General features: G+C 34.1%; 3 protein-coding genes across 4 annotated transcripts in view; all 3 read left to right on the top strand.

Moving 5' to 3' along the window:
* Positions 1-21,899, top strand: part of LOC133186115 (lipopolysaccharide-induced tumor necrosis factor-alpha factor homolog) — a 197,062-nt gene that overhangs the window by 26,381 nt on the left and 148,782 nt on the right. The gene's annotated exons all lie outside the window — the stretch shown is intronic.
* LOC133186126 (large ribosomal subunit protein eL32-like) overlaps positions 1-21,899 on the top strand; it is a 256,634-nt gene that overhangs the window by 119,571 nt on the left and 115,164 nt on the right. The gene's annotated exons all lie outside the window — the stretch shown is intronic.
* Positions 9,309-21,899, top strand: part of LOC133186029 (low-density lipoprotein receptor-related protein 4-like) — a 40,903-nt gene continuing 28,312 nt past the window's right edge. Inside the window, exons 1-11 of one of the 2 annotated variants that reach the window (XM_061321317.1) lie at positions 9,309-9,405; positions 14,327-14,479; positions 15,310-15,429; positions 15,760-15,882; positions 16,445-16,564; positions 17,131-17,256; positions 18,276-18,398; positions 18,727-18,843; positions 19,904-20,029; positions 20,487-20,681; positions 21,095-21,287. In XM_061321317.1, coding sequence (XP_061177301.1) covers positions 9,360-9,405; positions 14,327-14,479; positions 15,310-15,429; positions 15,760-15,882; positions 16,445-16,564; positions 17,131-17,256; positions 18,276-18,398; positions 18,727-18,843; positions 19,904-20,029; positions 20,487-20,681; positions 21,095-21,287 — 1,442 coding nt within the window. In that variant the 5' untranslated portion in view covers positions 9,309-9,359. Of the gene's footprint in view, positions 9,406-14,326; positions 14,480-15,309; positions 15,430-15,759; positions 15,883-16,441; positions 16,565-17,130; positions 17,257-18,275; positions 18,399-18,726; positions 18,844-19,903; positions 20,030-20,486; positions 20,682-21,094; positions 21,288-21,899 lie in introns of both variants that reach the window. The other variant, XM_061321310.1, reaches the window with a different exon arrangement.

Genomic DNA, 21,899 nt, shown 5'->3' with positions numbered 1-21,899 from the left:
CAGTGATCAGGGATGGGAGTTCCTCGTCAAAAATTTCTAAATTGTAAATGAAACATCCGTTTAGAGAGAGATGTCCAGAGCTCCGTTGTCCTCTCTTTTCAAAATTCTATCATTCAAATGTTTAATAAACTAATTTTTTGCAAGCATAGTATCGTGTTTTTCTTCATGTGAAAAAAAGTTAAGACTTCTTTGCATTTAACTGGTGCCATATATTAGTTTAGAAAACATCATATTTAAAATTTACTAGTATTTATTTCATACACATTTGACATGTATTGAACTGCGTATGAAGTGGCAGTGTGACATAAAATATACATTCAATTAAAGTCCTACTTCAATGTCTTAAAAAAACAGGATATCTTGAAGTTTGTTGTCATTCCTGTCATGTTCGTGTTGTTTAGTTTTGACTGTATTTAAAAAAAAATATTTATTATTATTATTTTATTTTATTTTATTTTATTTATTTATTTTATTTTTTTTTTTTTGCTCAGAATTGTGTTTTTCATCCGAAGTGTGAAAAGAGGTAGAGTCATCAAAATGTGCCTCAAATTTTTGACAAAATTCAAGTTCGAAGTTACAAAGCCTGCCATATGTTATATTGTATAGCAAATTGCCGATAATTTGAAAAAGACTGTCAAAATAGTTCATAATAATAAAAAGTGTTGAGATCCAGTTTCCGATTTGTTGCCATTACTAGATGTTGAACGTAATATTTTTTTCCCACATTCCTCAAATACAATTCCCTAATTCAAAGGTTATTATCTAAAATACATACAATACGCAAAAAGTATGTGCGTTTTAGATATACATGAAGTGGATATACATGTAGTTTGATTTGTTCACACATTGATATTTTAAATGAGGAAACATATGGTATTGATGCTTTCAAGATCGGTTATTTTGTTCTCAATCTTATTATCAATAATTGTTAGCAAGCTAACACTAAAACACTATAAGCACTAAAACACAAAGCCCCCAATATCTCTCTCTCTCTCTCTCTCTCTCTCTCAGCTTCTTTTCTTCTTTATAATCATTAGCCTTTCACGATGTCTTAGATTTCTTCTTAGAACCTTTTCTTTAGACTTCCTATTCTACGTAATCAGCTTACATATTTTAAGATTACCTTTTTCAAGTGTAAGAAGCGATACATAAATACTAGAAGTATTAAACATTTTTGAAAAGAGCTCATTTAGAGGCACTTTTAAGTTTTTATAGAAGGGGGGACCACACCCGTTTAATAAATAATACGACTCAAATTTTTTTGTTTTTGACGGACAAAAAAAGGGATAAAAACTTCTCCAATGCGGGGGAGGGGGGAGAGGGGTACACATCTCAGAAATTTTTTGACAAGAAAAAAAAAAGCGTATTTCCTGAAAGGGGTTGCATGTGTAAGACACTTCTCGTGAATAAACCGCTAACTAAATAGACTCTTCTTACAACTTAAAGAGGTCCGTGTTACTTGTATGTGAGGAGGAGGGTTTCCAAATAACATCTATCGGTTATTTTACTTCACAAATCTAATAACTCTGAATTTGAATAACCTCAGACCCACTCCCTCTATGGATCCGCGTATACGTACAGTGTGTGTGCATCACTTTACATCTATAGAAAAGTATCCGACCCAATGTCAAATGCGTCCGAAATTCTATTATCGCAATGCATTTTGAGGTAAAATACCGAAGTGATCAAATAAAATTGAAAACAAGATGTGTTTGTGAACACTGATGCCCCAGTATGGCAACTTATAGCAAAGGTTAAACTTTCTCAAATGCAAGTCAAATATGTTGGTACCCAAAGCAATGTCTTGTCTCGAAGAATATACCTGTGAAATATGAAAGCCCTAGAAGCAACCTTTGAATAGATATGGAAAAAGTTAGAGTTTTTCAAAAGTAAGTCAAACAACAAGGTCAAGGTAAAAATTAATGGTGCTCAGTGAAAGGCCTTCTCAAGAAATACACATGTGAAATATGAAAGCCGTAACACCAATCATTCAAAAGCTATGACCATGGTTAATTTTTTTCAAAAGTAGGTCAAACTCCAAGGTCAAGGTCAATGGATTACAATTGTTGGTATCCAAAGTAAGGTCTTGTCACAATTACATATTATGTGAAGTGTGAAAGCCCTATCATCAACTGTGTAAAAGTTATGTCAAAGGTTAAAATTTCCAAAAGTAGGTCAAGCTCCAAGGTCAAGGTCAGAGGGTCAAAGTTGTTGGTATCCAAAGGAAGGTCTTGTCACAAGGATTACATATGTGAAGTGTGAAAGCGGAAGCACAAGCGACAGCGGCACTACGATGTCGGTCATGCCTCTCCAGTCTCCATGCAACACATGTATTTTGGACCCTCAATTTCTATAGGTGGTTTGCCTACCAGCTTTCTAAGTCACATCTAGGGTAATCAGGCATAGTATGGATCGGACAGTGTTAACAAATTAGATCATTGTTAAAAATTTAGATTCAAATTAATAGTTTTATCTATTAATAGAAATTAAGGGATTCCTGCCTAAGTGCTAAAAAAATGTTACTTGGGGATGACAATCAAGCAAAATAATAAAGCTTTTGAAATATGAATACTAGTAGTCCAGGACATACTTTGTCACTCCATATTGTATACCACCTATTTTAATACTACAATAAACGCGAAAATGGGACTTTTTTTGTCAGAAAAGGCCCTTCCAAGACAGATAGTTTATTTGGTTTCCCTTCAATTATTTAAAAAAAAAATGTGGCAAGGTGGTAATTTTGACGGAATCAAGAGCAGGAGGAGAAAAACTGGGATCAGAAAGTTTATTTAATCGAATAAAAAAGTAGAAGAAGGGGTCCAAACATAATTTGACCCTGCCCCTTTTCTGGGTACTCTTCATTGTGCATAACGATTTTGAATATATATATATATATATATATATATATATATATATATATATATATATATATATATATATATATATATATATATATCTATATATATCTATATCTATATATATATATATATATATATATATATATATATATATATATATATATATATATATATCTTTTAATGTGAACACATGATTGTAATACTGGAGACAGGCAACAATCATTTACTGACTTAAATACTTGAACTGTTCAACAATTATATACATGTAACAAAGAATAAAGTTTCTTATGCAGTAACTCTAATGTACATATGTACGTGTTCAAAATTAAAACGCATGTGTTATGTTGCTCCGCTACGACAGAATCCCCCCCTCCCCCCCCCCCGGTTTAAACATTTCTGTTTTTAGGGTGAGATACATATCTGATTAAGAAAAAAGCTAAGTTCATATACGTTTACCACTGTTATTACTTTGGAAATATGTCTCGAAGCAGGGAACTCCCCGTTTGTTTACAAATTTTGTTTCTTACCTTGTGTATTTTAACTATTTTTACAAGGCCATTCTCTAAACGTAAGAAAAAGTACCATCTGCTTGCATAGAACGATATATGGATGTGATTAATGGGGAAATTTTTATATTTTTGAGAAATTATAAGCTCTTACAATTTTTTAATTAAAGGGGGGGGGGTTATCGATCCACACTTCAGGTGCCTGTGTCATATTTGACAAGTACGTTACCTGTGTCAAATTGTTTCCAATTGTGCTATGATATTTGACCCCGTGACCTTGACCTTCAAGTTTGACTTACTTTTTAAACATTTTATCAATGTTGGTAACTTTTGAAGGAGCAAAGATAGGGCATTCATATTTGACACGTACATTACCTGTGAAAAGGATTTCCAAATGTACTATGTTTTAACGCCATGACCTTGACCTTGAAGTTTGACCTAATTTTCAAAAAAAATAACATTGCTGATTACTTTTGATTGAGAGAAGATATGGCATTTACATTTGACATCTGCATTACCTGTTTCAAGACCTTTCCGACTGTATACTCTGAATTTTGATATTTTTTTTACTTGTACATTACTTGTGACAAGACCTTTTTGCAAGGTTTTGCAAGATTGCATCATAATATTTGACCTCATGACCTTGATCTTGAAGTTTGGTGTAGTTTTGAGAAGTACAATCTTTGCCATAACTTTTATTGATTCAATAATTTATGTCTTTTTTGTATGATGCAGGACAGGACAGGACACACAAACAAGATGTTTACAACACATGTACTAATATGCCATAGATAATGCCATCTGCCATCCACTAAGACACCGAAAGCGGGGCCACAATTCTTTGAATTTGCTTGTTATATCTATTCTAAGATCAGCAGACAACAGATAAAACTATACATGACATAAGTGATCTGCGTTCTCGTCATAATAATAACATTTTCGTACTATGAGGTGATTTCAACTTACCAGACATCAACTGGGATAACTATGCCATCAATGGTGACCAAACATCAATGGTTCACAAACATCAAGGGAGAAAAACAACGCTTTCATGCAGATGTCTGTCGAACTAAACCTGCAGCAAGTATAAGATAAGATTTATTGATCCCAATTTGGGGCCCCTCAGGGCATACAAGTAAAGAATTATATACACAAGAAGAAATTCAAAATTGATAGTAACAACATGTCGATATTAAGAGAAAAGAAAAGAAACTAACTAAAGAAGATGATGATGATTATAGCAGATGGGGATTAGTTGCTATCCCAACCAGAGGAGAGATCATCCTGGATCTACTTCTAACATCCCATCCTGGACAACTTAGTCAGTGCAAGACTACTCCGCTGCTCGGAAACAGCGATCATGATGTGATACTCCTAGATTTCACAACACACATAACTCGACCGAGACCAAAGAGGAGAACCATCTTTGGAAGAAAGCCAATATCAACGGCATCAGAGATAAGCTACTAAGCCAAGTAGATACCTTCACGCACACCAACTTTGAAGATGTCAAATCAAAGATCTCATATTAGGAGGTATAAAACGTTATGTACCATCTCGTCGCACACTGGCTAAACATACTCACCCATGGATGGCCTCTGAGCTAAGACGCCTTAGCAAGCCTATAAACGTGCTAAGCGCAGCAATGGCCCAAAAGATGTGAAGCGATACAAGGCACTCAAAGGGCAACTACAGAGGGATTCCAGGAGAGCACATAGAGCTTACTTGGAGGAAGTCGTCAGCGATGACCTGCGTACCAATCCAAAACAGTTTTGGACGTACATATGTATATCAAAAAGAGGAAGCAGGATTCATCCCAGATAGTGACATTGAAGTCCACAGACGGATTTCTCCGCATTGCAGCGACACTGCCGGTAAAGATTCAATCCTTAATGAGCAGTTTCAGTCTGTCTGTACCCGGGAGGATTTAAGTACTCTACGTGATCTAGGACCAAGCCCTTTCCCTACTATGGACAACATATCCATTTATGAGATGGGAATATTGAAATTACCAAAGGGACTGCGCCCATTCAAAGCTACTGGACCCGATGAAATTCCAGCTTTTAGCTTGAAGCAAAGCGCAGAGTCCATAGCCCCATATCTGACAAGGATGTTCAGTTTTTCCTTAGATCATGGTCAGATACCAGATGAATGGCGCAGAGCAAACATCGTCTCTATTCATGTATACAAGAAAGGGGAGACACATCAACTATCAAACTACAGGCCTGTCTCCCTAACTTCAAAAGCCTGCAAAAGTGCAAACTCTTGGAACATGTTGTACACAGCGATCGGAACAACATCCTCCGCGATGAGCAACATGGCTTCCGTGCCCGCCAATCATGTGAGACACGACTTGTCATAACACTGGACCAGATAGCCAGAAATATGGACTATGGGTACCAGACAGACATTATACTAATGGACTTTTCAAAGACTTTGATAAAGTCCCTCACCAACGTCTTCTACTGAAGTTGGAGCATTACGGAGTGTCAGGCACCACCCTGAGCTGGATTAAGGACTTCTTAAGTCGTAGAACCCAATCAGTTGTTCTGGATGGACATACATCTTCACCGCTGGATGTCCTCTCCGAAGTACATGTACCACAAGGAACCGTTCCTATTCCTGACCTACATTAATGACCAATTCAGACGCCAGACTGTTTGCAGATGATTGATTCGTCTGTCGTCAGATCCGAATCAGAGAGATGCAGTCAAGTTACAGGAAGATCTAACTGCCTGAAAGGGGTGGGAAAAGAAGTAACAGATGTGTTTCCACACTGAAAAGTGCACGGTTATTCGGATATCCAACAAAAGGCAGCCACTGCAAACATCATATACCTTGCATGGGCATCATTTTGAATTTACTAGGGGGGGGGGGGGGGGTAAATGCCAAATGTACAACATGATAGTAAATTTTGCATTTACCTCCCCCTAGTAAATTCAAAATTTTCTACATGATAATCAGCTAGAAGTGGTGGAGAGATTGTTATAGATAGTTTTGAATTTCTTAAATTGCAAAACTTTAATGTAACAAATATATAAAAAGAAAAACGGTAATGAAAAGCTTGAAGTCTACACTATCTATATTTAAATCCTCAATAATTTTTGAGTTGAGGCTCTTTCAATTATCAGAAAGTTGTATATTTTACATGGTTTGATTTTGATTTTGATTTTTTTTTTAAATTATCATTATAATTTTTTTCATCTTTACAGCCAAAGATTTTTTACCCACTCCGCTGGATCGAAAACACCGTGAATTGCAAAGATATATACGATTTATTTATTTACCGGTATATTTTGTGGTGGTGTTGTGATTAATTCGCACAATTACTACGTGGAACCTATTATAAAATCCATTAAAGTCGCCTATGTGACCCAGTGGTTAGACTGTTCGCACGAAAAAGATCCCTCACTGTTCAATTGCCATAAACTACATGTTCTTGTGCCGAATACAGGTCTAAATCTGCACCTTTTCATTGGAATACTGGCGTCCCAACATGAGTGGAAAATTCTCGAAGGAAAGTAAAGCCCCAAACAAACAAAAAATATACAAAAATGGACTTTGTTGTGTAAAATCTTCAAAAATAGTCAGTGAAGATATTTGTAGAAAAAGCTCACTTTTAATTCAAACCCCCAAAAATGCATTGTCGAGTATTTTGGAAACATTCTGCAATGAAAAAAACATCTCTTTGTTTAACGGACATTTACCTTTAGAATGTTTTCATGTTCTTATTTAGCCTTTCAGAAGCTTCAAATTGCCTGTTTTGAAAGATATAAGGGAATTGTCTTCACAATTTTAATGACAATATCGAAGCAAAGTTGTTGATTATTTATGACGTCATAATCAAAATATGTCCCATTGTGACGTCAAAAATAGTTTCTTTGTTGTTAGACACAGTCATTGGCGCTCTGTAAAGATCATGGGTCTTCTTCAGAGTTGTTTTGCCAGAAATAACAAAGTGGGTGTGATGAAGGAAGAGATGGAGGCGTACGAGAAAGTACGACGTACAATGGTTACAGAGGAAGTAACAGAAAAGAAAGGCGGTGTGGCCTTTGATCTCACCTTCGTTTCAGAGGAAACCCCGAAGAGGGCTCCAGCCAGATTGCTTGAAAACAAAAAGGAGGACTTTGAGAAATGGAGAGGTAGGTGTATAACAATTCAATATGAGTCAATTTCAACAAAAAAAGCTTCTTTGCCTGAGGTACTCCATAAGATCAGCTAAGTATCTATTTGCTCTAAGTAACTGAAATACTGATGTAGATATCATATCAAGATATGGTTATGACTTGAAAAAGATTTCGTACAGTATTTATAACAATTTCAAAGAATTTTGATATTGATCTTCTTTCTTTCTGTTTAACAGAATCTCAGGAAAAGACACAGGCCGAGAAACAGGAGCGGGCACAACAGAATAGAGAGGAAGCCCGTATCCAGAAAGAGATTGAAGTGGCCCACAAGGAGATGGAGAGGCTCGAGAAATATGTCAACATCGCTGCCGAATAAATTGGATCTGAACTCTGGCTAAATTTATTTCCACAATAATTTTGAAGCTTGTAATTTAAAAGATTGGGACCAAAGAGGGGACACCCGAGCTCTTTATCTGTTGTGCAATTGTTTGGCTTTTAATTCTATTTATCACTATTTTGGCTTCTATTTTTTTTTCTTGAATTTTTTTTTTCGCAGTGTGGGCCTTGGTGACAGATCTGAGGCTAGCATTGCGAAAACAAAATTTAATTATTCCAAAAATGTTCACGTCTTTCGGAACTTTGGTCCTGAAAATACCCATTCCGTCAGAGATCAGGAATGGGTATTACGTTGGAACACCCATCCCGTCAGTGATCAGGGATGGGAGTTCCTCGTCAAAAATTTCTAAATTGTAAATGAAACATCCGTTTAGAGATGTCCAAAAGCTCCGTTGTCCTCTCTTTTCAAAATTCTTCCAATGTTTAATAAACTAATTATTTGCAAGCACAGTATCGTGTTTTTCTTTTTCTTTTTTTTGAAAAAAGTTTAGTCTTAAATGCATTTAACTGGTGCCAGATACTACATAATGTAGTTCAATATATTGAACTATGTGTGTCTACAGATGTGAGATGAAGTTGCAGTGTGACATAAAATACATTCAAGTCTTACTTCAATGTCTTGAAAAACTGGCATATCTTGAATTTTGTTTTCATTCCTGCCATGTTAGTGTTTTTAATTTTTTTTCAAATGTTAGCTCATGATTGTGTTTTTCATCTCCAGTATGAAAATTTAGCTTTGGTATGAAGGGAATCGTCACTTCAGGTTTCTTTCAATTATTATTCCATCAGAAATATGTATAATTTTGATTTTATGAATAACTTTTTTTTAAATTAAGATTTTTTTTTCATCCGAGTATACAGCCAAGGCGTTTCATGCGCGGATCTAGAGGGGGTCGGGGGTCCGGTGACCCCCTGGAATTTGCAGTTATTTATAAAAGTATATACTGAAGCAAATAAAAAATGACTTTGGACCCCCCCCCTCCCCAGAAAACGTGGACACCACCACGAATTAGGTATTTTTCACGTTTGGGAAATTGTTTGCTTGTCAAGAAATTTCTGGGTTGAAAATTTTTTTTGACTGGGGTGGACCCCCCCCCCCCCCCACCCCCGGAAAAAAAATCCTTGATCCGCGAATGCGTTTTGATACACTCTGCTGGATCGAAAACCCGTGAATTGCGAAGATATATAATTTATGATATATTTACCGGATTTTTTATGTTGTTTTTGTTGTTAATCTAGGGTATATAATTCGCATAAATGGTAATATTATACACGATCACACGAAGTACTAAGTCGCAAAGTATTTAATTGTTTCCGGAATCCTGGAAGTTGATTCCATTACGATTTTATCTTTTACGCTCGCAGATATGGTTGATTGCATTCATATCCCAACAAATGAAATGGAATGGTGAAAGACGAAGGAAAGCTAAAAATGGGGAAATAGCAATGTTGTGAATTTTGGAAGATTTTAAATGATGAATTTGCCGGCAGCTCTTGCTCTGTGTGCAGTAATTTTTGGTAAGCCGATGCAATTATTTTTATTAAATTTCTGTTTTCGCTAAAACGCACTAAAGCGTTATGGCTTTGCAACTTACTGGCAGTTATGCAGCACAGGTTGCTAGATCCCTGAATATATGAAGGGGATTGATTTTGGGTAGAACTTTTCCAGTTTACATGTTTTGATCAACACGAGACCAGACCAGAAACCAACACAAGGCAAACCTGAAGCACATTGAGACAATGGCATCGTACTGTAGAACACAAAAGCAAAAATTTTGTTGGTTGAAAATCTGTATAATTTAATATCCACCCTGAACCTGGTGACAACATATCATTAATCACATCACATCATAGTAATCGATAGACTCTCCATGATCATAGTGATTGGTAGACTGATTACAGCATAAGAATTGTACAGAGCTTCTTATGAAGAATATTGCATATTAGTTACGGTGCAGTCATGATTTGTCATTAGAAGTTAAAAGAAAGTTGTTCTTATGTCAGATATACAATCAGAAGCAAGTTGTGCTATAAAATTCCAATAACTGAACTACTGGAGGCTTATAAATGTTTTTTTTTTTACCGGGTTTCTGTATAACAATTGGAATTGCTTGATAAGTGTTCAGATTCATTTAAATTTGAGATATGTCCCACCTACATATCTACATTAATTTATGGCAATTTGTTCATTAAAACTTTTTTGAATGCAAAGTAGAGTTCATTAACTCTAATAACAATTAAAATAGTTAATTGTTCTGAATTGAAACTCTTTTTTATAAGGGGGTTAGAAAATTTTATCCTTTGAAATTATATAGGCATTAAAACATCCTGAGATTTTAAAATACTCATGGATATGGATAAAAGATCATTAAATCTTTCTGTGTGTTTAACTTTAATATGTAAAATTCAATATAAAAAATATACATATAAAAGCACAATTTCCTGGTAAAAATCTCATTAAAAATTGTAATGATCATTTTCACCATATTTTTGTCTGAAGATTTTTAAAAAATATTTTCCATTGATTTTTATAGTGAAAAACACAAGTTTTACCAAATTTATATACTTATATCCCCCTCCCCCCCCCCCCCCCCCCAATATGTTATATATTGTGAAAATTCATATATTAAATATCTATTATAAATGTGAAAAAATCATTCATATGTGTTAACTTTTGAAAATTGACTTGGAGGTAGGTGGCAGAACAAAACTATCATTTGTAGTTCTTCCTTCCAAACTTTAATATATTGGAGGGGGTGGGGAGGCATGGGTAAAGGAGGAGGAGACATGTTGATGGAGAAAAAGGGGTGGATTGAATTGGTATGTATGTAAGAGGCAGACGGGAATGTGACGTTATTATATTGAATACATTCATTCTTGTGTCCCGCCGAAAAAACAATGATTTCAAATCATTGAAAAAGTCAAAAAACTTAAATTTCATGTTTAAAAAGGGTTTACTTATATGGTTCCTAAAAATTATTATTCATTGTTACTGTTATTTTTCAGCAAGGTATATTAGTACTAACATTTCATATTTTCATTATGTTCACTGAAAAATTAAACACCAAGGAACTTTGGGATTTTGGGTTGGAAAGAAAGCATTAACGAAAAAAGAAAATGAAATAATCTGTCCAAGGGTTTTATCTGTAGATCAAAGTGAATAAAGCATGAATTTGAATGTCTTTCAAACTTTTGATGTGTATATTAGTTATAATATACCAGAATTAGAACATATAGCTGTTGCTCCTGGCTTCTTTAGAAAGATGACTGTTGAATCATCATGCATGTGTACAATTATGAATTGTTCATTTTCAACATTTCATGAATATCCTAGAATAAATTTCCAAAAATAAATTCCATGTAGCATACAAAAGTTCTTCTTGTAAGAATGATACAAGACAGATGCATGTATAGCAGTGTTTTGTAAGGATGCTTCTTGTACTTAGTTCGGGAAAGAGGGAGAGTAAATAGAAGCAGATAAAAGAATGAAAAATAAGATCGTTGATTTAAATTTCAAATATCTGCAATGTTTTGAAGAGAAAGCACTTTGTTTTATTTGAAGGACATGTTTAATAAGCACTGTCTAAATATATGTTTGTAAAAATTACATATTGTTTAAAAGTTCCAAAGAAACAAACGTAATATGGTTTTATTGGGATTATTCTGGTATTATCATAGATTTCCAAGTACAATACAAAATGTTTACAATGTGAAAATAGAAATAAATTACATTAAATTATGACTAGAGATCTCTTAGTATTCTAAGGTACTGTAGAGTTAAGAAGTGACAAAAACTGTCAAATATGGGGACATTTCACTGGCAAGATTAAATTCATTTGTTTTTAATTTTGAGGAAATTTGCTGCCATATTCATTAGAAATGAATCCATTTTAGACTGAAATTAAAAGTTTATGAGCACTTTTGCCCTTGTGTGTAAAATGGTAAAGCTAAAGTGTCATCAGAGAGTTATAATTTATAAGCTGCCAACAGTATAATTTATTTTTTAAGTGTGGCAAACTACAAGACTGTTTTCCGTAGACTCGGGCCCTTTCATTATTTGTCAAAGGTATCCCATCACATTTTGAAATGCTCCCTGCAAAAAATTTAACTCAATTTTTTTGCATTACTTCATATTTTTATCTCGTCATAGGAATCTGGACACACTCTCACATGTCAAAAGATGAAAAGGTAGTTCTAGAGAAGATATGAATTGAGTCCGTCATCCTTAAATGCTTCCATTACATTGTGCACACATGCTTCTATCAGATGCTCCCAATTAAAATTTTTCCTTGGTGAACCTTCAGCTGGTTAAAGTAAACAAAGTTAAATGTGCTCTTGATCTGTGGACTTATAAATTAGTTTCAGGAAGTATGTAGCAAGAATTTTTTTCTTATCAGCTGGGTTATTTCTTCAGTGGCCATCTCTGATGTGTCGTCTTTTAAGTTACCGTGTCTATCGATTGCATCTGGAGTACTGGAGTCATCTCTTTTTAGCATATACTGGGGAAAGACTTGAAATTAAAAAAAAGAAAATGTAAGATTTAGTAGATAATTTAGTTGATAATTTCTTGTATTCTTTTATCAATTGAATATATATAAAAACATCAAGCTTCTATATGCAGCTGTGGTATGTACATGTATACATGTCATCTTTGGTTTACATATATACAGTAAAACTTGTCAGATCCAGATGTTGTGTATTCCAAAATTTGCCCATTATATTTTATTTACATGTATACAGAAAACATGTCAGATCCAAATACATGTATTGTGTATTCCAAAATCTTGACCATTTATATTTTACAGTGAAAACTTTAAGTCCCTTTCAGTGAATTAATTTTGTTTTAAATGTTGTGTAGTCTGCGCTGCATGCCCACAATTTTTTGCTGTTGTTGTTGTTGAAACAATAGTGATGTCTGGACTAGAAACTTTTTACTATACTGCATTATAATTACAATATACAGTTAAACTGTCTTTCATGTATTAGATCAGTTTTTACGCTTTTTTAGAAACTTACTCCGACATGTATGTATATTTATATATATTTTTAATTCACAGTTAAAACATGATTAAACATTGAATTCTGAAGAATTTTTTTTATATTTTGAAGAACAGAGATATCACTGAATAATTATCTAGCTTGCTGCAGCAAGATTCAGAGCCTGAATTGACCCTTTGATCATCATGTGTCAATTTATCATTTATTCAAGCAGTGCCTTATCACTGTATTTTACAGCTGAATGATTGAAATTAATTTATAAAAGTGGTTGTATATTTGAATCTGTGTACTTGATTTCAGAACTGTTATTATGTACTTTGTACATTAACACTGATAAATTATGCTAAATGTTTTGCAAAATATAATACATCTATCATGCACAGATCTAGATGGAATGGGGGACTCACCCCCTGGGATTTTCAGAGATATTAAACTTCTATTATGATAATTAAAAGTAACAAAGAATGACATACATGTACACCCCCCCCCCCCAAGAAACATTTTGGGGGCAGGTAACCCACCCCCACCCCCCACCCCAGATAGGTTTTGCATTTGGATAATTTCTGAGTCAAATCATTTTTGTGAGTGGGTATGAATCCCCCTCCCCTAAGGAGAATTCCCAGGTTCCCATGATGTACTTTTATCATTTGAAATCAACCATAAGCAGCCAAAAACCTGCCATGTTTGTGTTGCTCTTGTTGCCTCTTATTGGGGTAGTTTTGTCTATCACTTTAATTGATATAGTGTTCTATCCATTTTCTTTCAAATTTTCATGAGTCATTTTTATTTTGTGTTATCTGTAAATTTAGAACATAATTGGCTTGTTTTCTTGTCAACTTCTGAATGAATTTCAACCAATTTTTTTATCCTTCAGTCTAGATGATTTAAATTTGCAAAAATGTGTGAATTAAGGGTCCTTTCCCAAATAGAGGTAATATTAAGAAAGAAAATGCAGGTTCATTTATAATACATGTATACCATTTTGTAAACTAGAACTAATGGGCCAGAAATAAATTATAAACTTTATAATGAAACCTCTTTTATATAGTGAAGATTACAATTTTTTTTACACCTTTACCCAAAGACTTAGATGGCTGTCCACCATGGGTTCAAAATTTTAAATAGGAATATATTTATTTGAAATTTCTCAATAATAAATCTTAAAGAACAACAAGGCATCACATTGATATAGATTCAGTTTTGTTTAAACATGATCATTGGGTTTGGGGATGAAGACACATACAGATTCAAACTTTACATTCAAACATGAAAGAAAAGAATCGAAAGACATCTCATTTAAGCAACAAGTCTTCAAATTGCCAATCTTTACTAATGTACATTACTTTTTTTTTTATCATATATATATATATATATATATATATATATATATATATATATATATATATATATTTTTTTTTTTTTTTTCTTATTTTTCTTTCAGACTTTACTCTGTCACAAGTGCCCAGTGATAAGAACGGAGTATGTCAGTGTCCCGAGCACCTGTTTACCTGTGGTAACTGTGTTTGTATCCCTCATCACTGGGTCTGTGACAAAGACGACGACTGCGGCAACCACAGGGACGAGGATTCTTGTGGTAAGTCCATAACGTTGGAATGACACATAAATAATTTTTTAGAAACTGGATTTGATAGTGATGTTAACAAAAGACACAAGTTGAGAAATAAAAGTTCATGTTAATATATTTTGATTGCAGTACAAAGATTTATCATAAAAACATATGCATCTAGGTTATGTACGTGTATACATGTAGTTTCACTGAAAGTGGGGTTTTTCATATGAATTCCAAAAAGGGTGTGGAAAAAGCAGCTCAATTAGTTGAGATTAACATATGCTACTAAAGTTTATATGATGTATGAGTAGGTTGGGAAATTATATAGCACATAAAGAATGTAAAACTGGCAATGGGACATGGTTTTTCAGCTTACAATTTCACAATGGTACAAGATATGCTATAAACCAATTTCCCTTCATGTGCAACATACCTTTGCAATTTTTGGAAGGAAAAAGAAAAAAAAAGTGCTCTAAATGTGAACAACATTTCTGTTTATGAGAGCAGACAGCCTAGAACAATGGAATAATGCATTGTATGAAATTAAATTTGATTTAACAGTAGACTTCAAAGTAGCACAAGCAAGCAGACACGGACATGATGAAGAAAATTTGGTTTACATTGATCAGATTTGATCTTTGTCACATTTCTCTTTTTTGATCTGTGTCACATTTCTCAGATTTGATCTGTGTCACATTTCTTAGTTTTGATCTTTGTCATATTTCTCAGTTTTGATTTGTGTCACATTTCTTAGTTTTGATCTGTGTCATATTTCTCAGTTTTGATTTGTGTCGCATTTCTCAGATTTGATCTTTGTCACATTTCTCAGTTTTTATCTGTGTTACATTTTAAAGGTTTGGCTCCATCTTGCCCAGAAGATTATTTCACCTGCCAAAATCATCGTTGCGTGAAGACTGAGTGGATATGTGATGGTGATAATGACTGTGCAGACAACAGCGATGAGATAGGTTGTGGTAAGTGCTTTGTTTATCATTGCAGACCCCACTGACCCCCCCCCCCCAACCCCCCAACTCCCCCGCCCTCCTAAAAAGGGGGGTATAGAACTTAAAGACTGTTTCATGGAGATATATTTACCGGTAGTAAGCAGTGAACTCTCTACCAAACATTCAAAATTTCTTTCTCCTGGATCTAGGCTTTAGGGTTTTGGCCTTCAGTTGGACTAAGTTGATGATAAATCAAAAAATATCACTGGTTACATAGTAGAAACTCATCTAGATGATTTTGCTTAATATTTTTAGTTTTGATGTGTGACTGTATATAATACTTTCACTCAATATAAACAGACAAACCTGATGCACAGAATTGTACCAGCCAAGATTTCCAGTGTAACAATGGAAAATGTATTCCAGAGAAGTGGAAATGTGATCATGACGATGACTGCGGGGATGGATCAGATGAAATATGTGGTAAGTACTAACTTAACTCCACTGTTGTGTCCACGCATCTCCTGTTGGCCACTTGTTTGTTTGTTTGTATGTTGTTTAACGTCCCTCTTGAGAATTTTTCACTCATATGGAGACGCCACCACTTGTCCTGTACTCGGCACTTACGGCCATTGAGCAGTGAGGGATCTTTTTCATGCCAGCACCTACTGCAACACGGGACCTCGGTTTATACGGTCTCATCCGAAGGACCGGTCTCCACGTCCCACAGTGGGATTCGCACCCGCGATGTAAGGATCAACTCCTTACGCCGTGACTCTAGAGCCACTCGTAATCATTTTTAAACTGAGAGAATGAAGGTGCATAAGGCCTTTTTAATGATTTTTTTCAATTTTAAATCAATGAATGGCATTGTTGCTATTACTAAAAATAGAATCATAAATTATTCCAAAATGCTTTTCACTCAACAGTCAAGATAAATAAGTCTGAAGAAATGTGCAGATATTGTCTTGTCAAGTCAAAAAAATATATGATCAGTGTAACCCAAAGTTCAATTCACACAGCCAAGTATACCTTATATCAGCAGGTTCTTCAGCAACGTGTGGACCTAACCAGTTCCAGTGTGGAGATGGTATGTGTATCCACAAGGGCTGGCAGTGTGACAAAGATGTGGACTGTTCCAATGGAGAGGACGAACAGGATTGTTGTAAGTCTTATACTGAATGTGGATAAGAAATCTGATTGGTTATAAACATAATTCATTAGTATATACATTTAGTTTATGGTGTGTTATAAAACTGAAAGGAATAAGAATCACTTCATTGTAAGCCTGGATTCATTATAAGTGTGTTTGCTGTCACTGTGTTTTACTGTATTATGATTGTTAATCTTTATTCTTTGATATCCCTAAGAAATAGATTGATCTGAACAGTGCCCATATCTGTTAAGTTTTACATTAAAGATGGTTTGTTTTAGAATTAGCCTCAGTTAGGTAGTTCTAGTCAAGCAAGCTTTCGGGAAATTTGTGTCTTTTATAAAGCAGAGCCATTTAAAGATGTAAGACCTACTACAAATAAATTTATAAATTGGCAATAGACACTTTGCAGCAATCAAGAAGAATTGTACCAAATATTATGTAACAACAACAAAAATGTGCTGTTGTCACTGTCAAAATGTGGTTTGCTCAAGAAGCTAAAGTCAATCACGGCTTATGAAGTAAAATTCACTTGCAACTGAAAAAAATTGAAACCATAATTTCATATGTCTTTGTAGATGCTGATCAACTGTTCTGCAGTAGGCATGAGTTTCAATGTTTACATTCCAAAAAATGCATTCCAATGAAACTACGTTGTGATATGAAGAATGACTGTGGGAACTGGGAAGATGAGATGGATTGTGGTAAGATAGAACCATACATAAAAGTGGAACAAAAAACAATTTCTTAAAGCTGAACACTACTCGTAAAAGGCATTGTCTGCCATATTTTTCTTTCATCTTACTGTCCCTCTAGCCCCTATTTATGTAAGCCGCAGACATCCTAACAGTTCAAAGTATTTCACTGTAAAGGTCTCACCTGGGTAGATGTATATCTTACATTGCTGTGTTACTCGATCGCGATTAAATTATTGAATTTTACTTTTTCCAAGCCAGGAGAAAAGTAACATCAAATATACAAGTCAATGCATTATTTACAAACAGAAAATGAACATAAAACATGGAATAAATGCACAAAATCTAAGACCACGAAAGGAATGCTACATGTTGGCCACCAGATTCTAGTGTGCAATCGGGTGTAAAAAAAATTGAAGGGTTTATATACCTGTGTGATGGCCTATTTATGAGTAGTGTTGATTATATCCTGTTTTACAGTGTAGGTTTACTTGCTAAGCAAGACAAAACAGTAACATTTACTAGTAAATAAGATAAACTGAACTAGATACATGGACTGTAGAAAGATGATATTTCTAGCTCTAGTAGTTGAAGACTAGAAGACCTTTTGCATTGATAAGGTGTCTGTCATCCATCTGTCTGGCTGTCTTCATATTTCTGTAAAAATAAATTCAAAATCATAATCCTCCTACACATTTGACTTATTTCAATAAATCTTGGTATTCAAGAAGACCATACCAAGATGCATAATTCTAATGTATCCAATTTTTAATCTCCATGAGCAGTTCTGCCATGGTTGCTAGATCCAATGCCTCTCCTCTCTCAACTTTCAAACAGTAGAGCTAGAGTCTTCTTATTAGAGACTTTGATTTTTCCATGGCCTCTTACAATGTTATATTTAAATCTGAAAATGCTTTTGATTTGATATGTATGTATATCAGTGTTGGAGGATGAGGGTCAGAGCCAGTTATTGTCCTTTTTGAAAATAATCTGTGTATTATATAATGCATCTCTTGATCTGCTTTCAGGTGTTTCAGAAGAACAGTGTGGCATCTATGAGTTTACTTGTAAGAATGGCAGTTGTATTGACAGAGAATGGGTCTGTGATGGTGATGTAGATTGTGAAGACAAGTCAGATGAGACAAACTGCAGTATGTATAAAGTTTATCATGAAGATGAAACTCTCTGCTTGATTGCTTGAACTATGCTTTTAATGTAATTATAAACACTAGATAAAAAAGTCTTTATTGAATTGTCTACGGTAGTTGTCAGAACTAAGTATGCTTAAAAAAGGTAGGAGGAAGAAATATCAACAAATTTTACCACAATAAAGTTTGAAAGATGGACAAGATCATCTTAAAGTTTTGGGCCATAAAAAGGTCACATATTTTTTTGCAGAACTGATAAAGAAATGTGAGTCAGTTGAGTATTGTAGCCCATGGGCCTCTTGTCCTATGTTTCTATGTATCTCTCTTCCAGCATTACCATTGTGTAGCAGTGGACAGTTTACCTGTGACACTGGATCTTGTGTTGCTGAGACTAAGAGATGTAATGGGAATTATGACTGCCCTGACAACAGTGATGAAAGAAACTGCAGTAAGTGGATCAAGTATATCTACCATATATACTCGCCTATAAGTCGGTTTTTTGGGAGTTAAACTTTGGTCCAAAACTCTTTATCCGACTTATACGTGAGTTATAAAATGGTTGGTATTTTTGTGGGTCAATCACTCTAATTGAAGCTTAAAAAATACAACCGACTTATAGGCGGACTGACTTATAGGCGAGTAGATACGGTACTTATTATCCTATCATATGGTTCTTGTATAAGTAGCTTGTGAGAAACATTTATATATGTATGTACCTGTATGTTTAAAGTGTTTATAAAGTTTACAGCTGATCTTTTTCATACAGGATCTGTTCTCTTTGTCTCACATTTAAAACATTTAGTTTGTCCTCTTAAAATACTTTAATGTGTTTTAATCTGTGTATCAATATTGACAAGTCCATTTGGAGAAGAGTGGATTTGTGAATGAAATTGATTTTTGAACTGACCAATGGATGTTCTGAGAAATGTGCTGTCTGATTCTTGAACAACTGTTGAAATTTATAGGAGTGATTCATTTGTAAAGGATAAATTATACCCCACTTGATGGTCTTAAGGACCCTCTGTATACTGCACACTAAAGAGTTCTAATTTTCATGGTATTTTTATGCAGTTAAAGTCAGCTCTGTCTTTTACATCTAAAAATAAATTGAAATGTACAGTGAAGTTCTCAATCAATTCTTTATTTGCATGTATTTTCCCAATTTAAGTAACATTAATTTCTATTCATCAGTACTTTGTTGTCTTTGAACATTTTCTTTGGGGCAATTGGCTGGTACCCTATGTTGAAAATGAAATAGATTAGCTCAGTGTTTACACATTTATATGATATAATTTTCTCAATGTCCAAAAATCATTTTTCATCAGTCAAACTAGCAATGCTTTTGTTCAAGCTAATTGCATTGGCATTATTTTGTTTCTTTTCATAATACTCATTATAAAATAATAACATGTTAAATCTGTTAAGTTTAAAGAAAACAAATCTTGCTATTTTTTAGGGAGTTTTTTGGCATTGTATTGATTATGAATCATTATTTGACTATTTTTCAGCATATAATGACACCAAATGTACTGGACTGGCCTCATTCCAATGCAACAATGGAAAATGTATCAGCATACAAAGAGAGTGTAATGGTGTGGACGACTGCGGAGACCGAACAGATGAGATTGGGTGTGGTCAGTGAAAGATAACTCTTTATTCTTAAGCTAAAAAATTATGCAGGGAATTCTAGCAGGCAATACTGTAGATCACATAATTTTCATGAAACCTTATTTATAGGCATTTGGTTGTTATAAGTGGGACAACATTTCACAAATTCTGGTCACTGCTGATCTATATACTCTATATAGATAAAAATATATGCGAGAATGAAATTTTCGCGAGCAGACTGTCTTCATGTAATTATGCAAAAGTAAAGTTCTCATGAATAAACAGTTATTTTTTATAGTATATACATGTACATGTACAGTGTATATGTAATTTATCAAAAGCTGACTTTTCATTATTCATTCTAAATTTTGCTTTCATTTATTTAGCTTTCTGTAACTATGTCTAAAATGTATGCAATAACAGCAGTCTTCAGTTTCTGAATATCTCACAATTTTCAGAATTGGTTGTTTTTTTCTTACACAGTTGAGGAGGATGTGTTGGTGTTTGCTAGGAGACAGTCTGTCCATATGATGTCACTGTCAAGCTTCGAGTACCACACCATTCCTATACTAGACATTAAACACTCCATTGCAGTGGACTTTGATTCTGTCGACAGACAAATATTCTGGTCAGACAATGAACAAACAACCATCAGCAAAGTTTACCTGGATGGCTTAGGTAAAAATGATTTTTATGTACTGTAAATATGGGTCATAATTCTGCAGAATCGCAATTCCTGTTCAATCTGCAGGTAGAAAATTATGCAGATATCTTAGACAGACACAGTGACTATATGCCGTAAACATACTTTAAGTACTTTAAATATGCTGGGACATATTTCCAAGGAAAGTTGTGACCATGTATATAGCATATAGTATATATTAATACCACATAAAAAAAGTACTTCTAAAGTATATTTACATACATTTTGCAAATCTATACTTTAATATAGATGTTATGCATACAGTCTTACATATTTTTTTTTAGAGAACTAACCAAAAGCTGTTCATTTTTGTTTTGATTAAAAGTTCTAGTTTCTGTTAACTTATTCGGCATGACATTAGGAAAATATTTTTTATATATTTTTTAAGGACAAAAAATTGTGAGCACAGGGATTGCTCACCCAGATGGTATAGCAGTTGATACAGTGAATCGTAAACTGTATTGGACAGATACAGGGAAGGACACAATAGAAATGTCAGATTTAGATGGAAATCAGAGGAAAACTATTGTTGTGGACCATTTAGATGAACCAAGAGACATTGCTGTGGACTCGAAGAATAAGTATGCTACAAGGATTTTATCATCTTATTAGCCATGTTAGCTCAATATTGACCACAAGGCTTAAGGGAGCGTTCCTGCATAAGTATACAGTTGAACTTTAGTATCTCAAACACCGATATCTCGAATACATGTACCATGTATAATTTGAAGTGATTTATTTTACCCTTGATATCTTGAAGTTTTTTCTTGGTCCCATGAAGTTTGAGAGACCGAAGTTTGACTGTATTTTTATATTTTCAGTATCTGTATCTTATATATTACAAAACAAAAAGGCTTTTTTAAATTAAAATTGACACAAAGCATTATTTGGGAAAGGGGATTACATTTTAAAATGCTTTAGTAAATTTGCACAAACATTACATATTTCTTTTCTGTCAGGAACCCATGCTATTCATATGCTCTAAACCAAAATATTATTTCCGACAACTTTTATTAATGATTTGTCACTTTAGAAATTCATCCCCCACTATTGATTTTGTTACTGAAGAAACTTCATGTATAGATACAGATAAGCAATTAAATAGCGAGAAATATTCTCAGTTAAAGGTCATGGAACTTACAAATATATCTCCCATGCGAATATAAAAGCAGAAGTTAATTGGTACACAATGC

Source organism: Saccostrea echinata, unplaced genomic scaffold, assembly GCF_033153115.1.
Source record: "Saccostrea echinata isolate AGI-Se365-2 ecotype Australia unplaced genomic scaffold, CSIRO_AGI_Sech_v1 ptg000001l, whole genome shotgun sequence".
Taxonomy (NCBI): Eukaryota; Metazoa; Mollusca; class Bivalvia; order Ostreida; family Ostreidae; genus Saccostrea; species Saccostrea echinata.
Note: the sequence above shows the minus strand (reverse complement) of the source record. Positions and strands in the feature narration are given on the sequence as shown.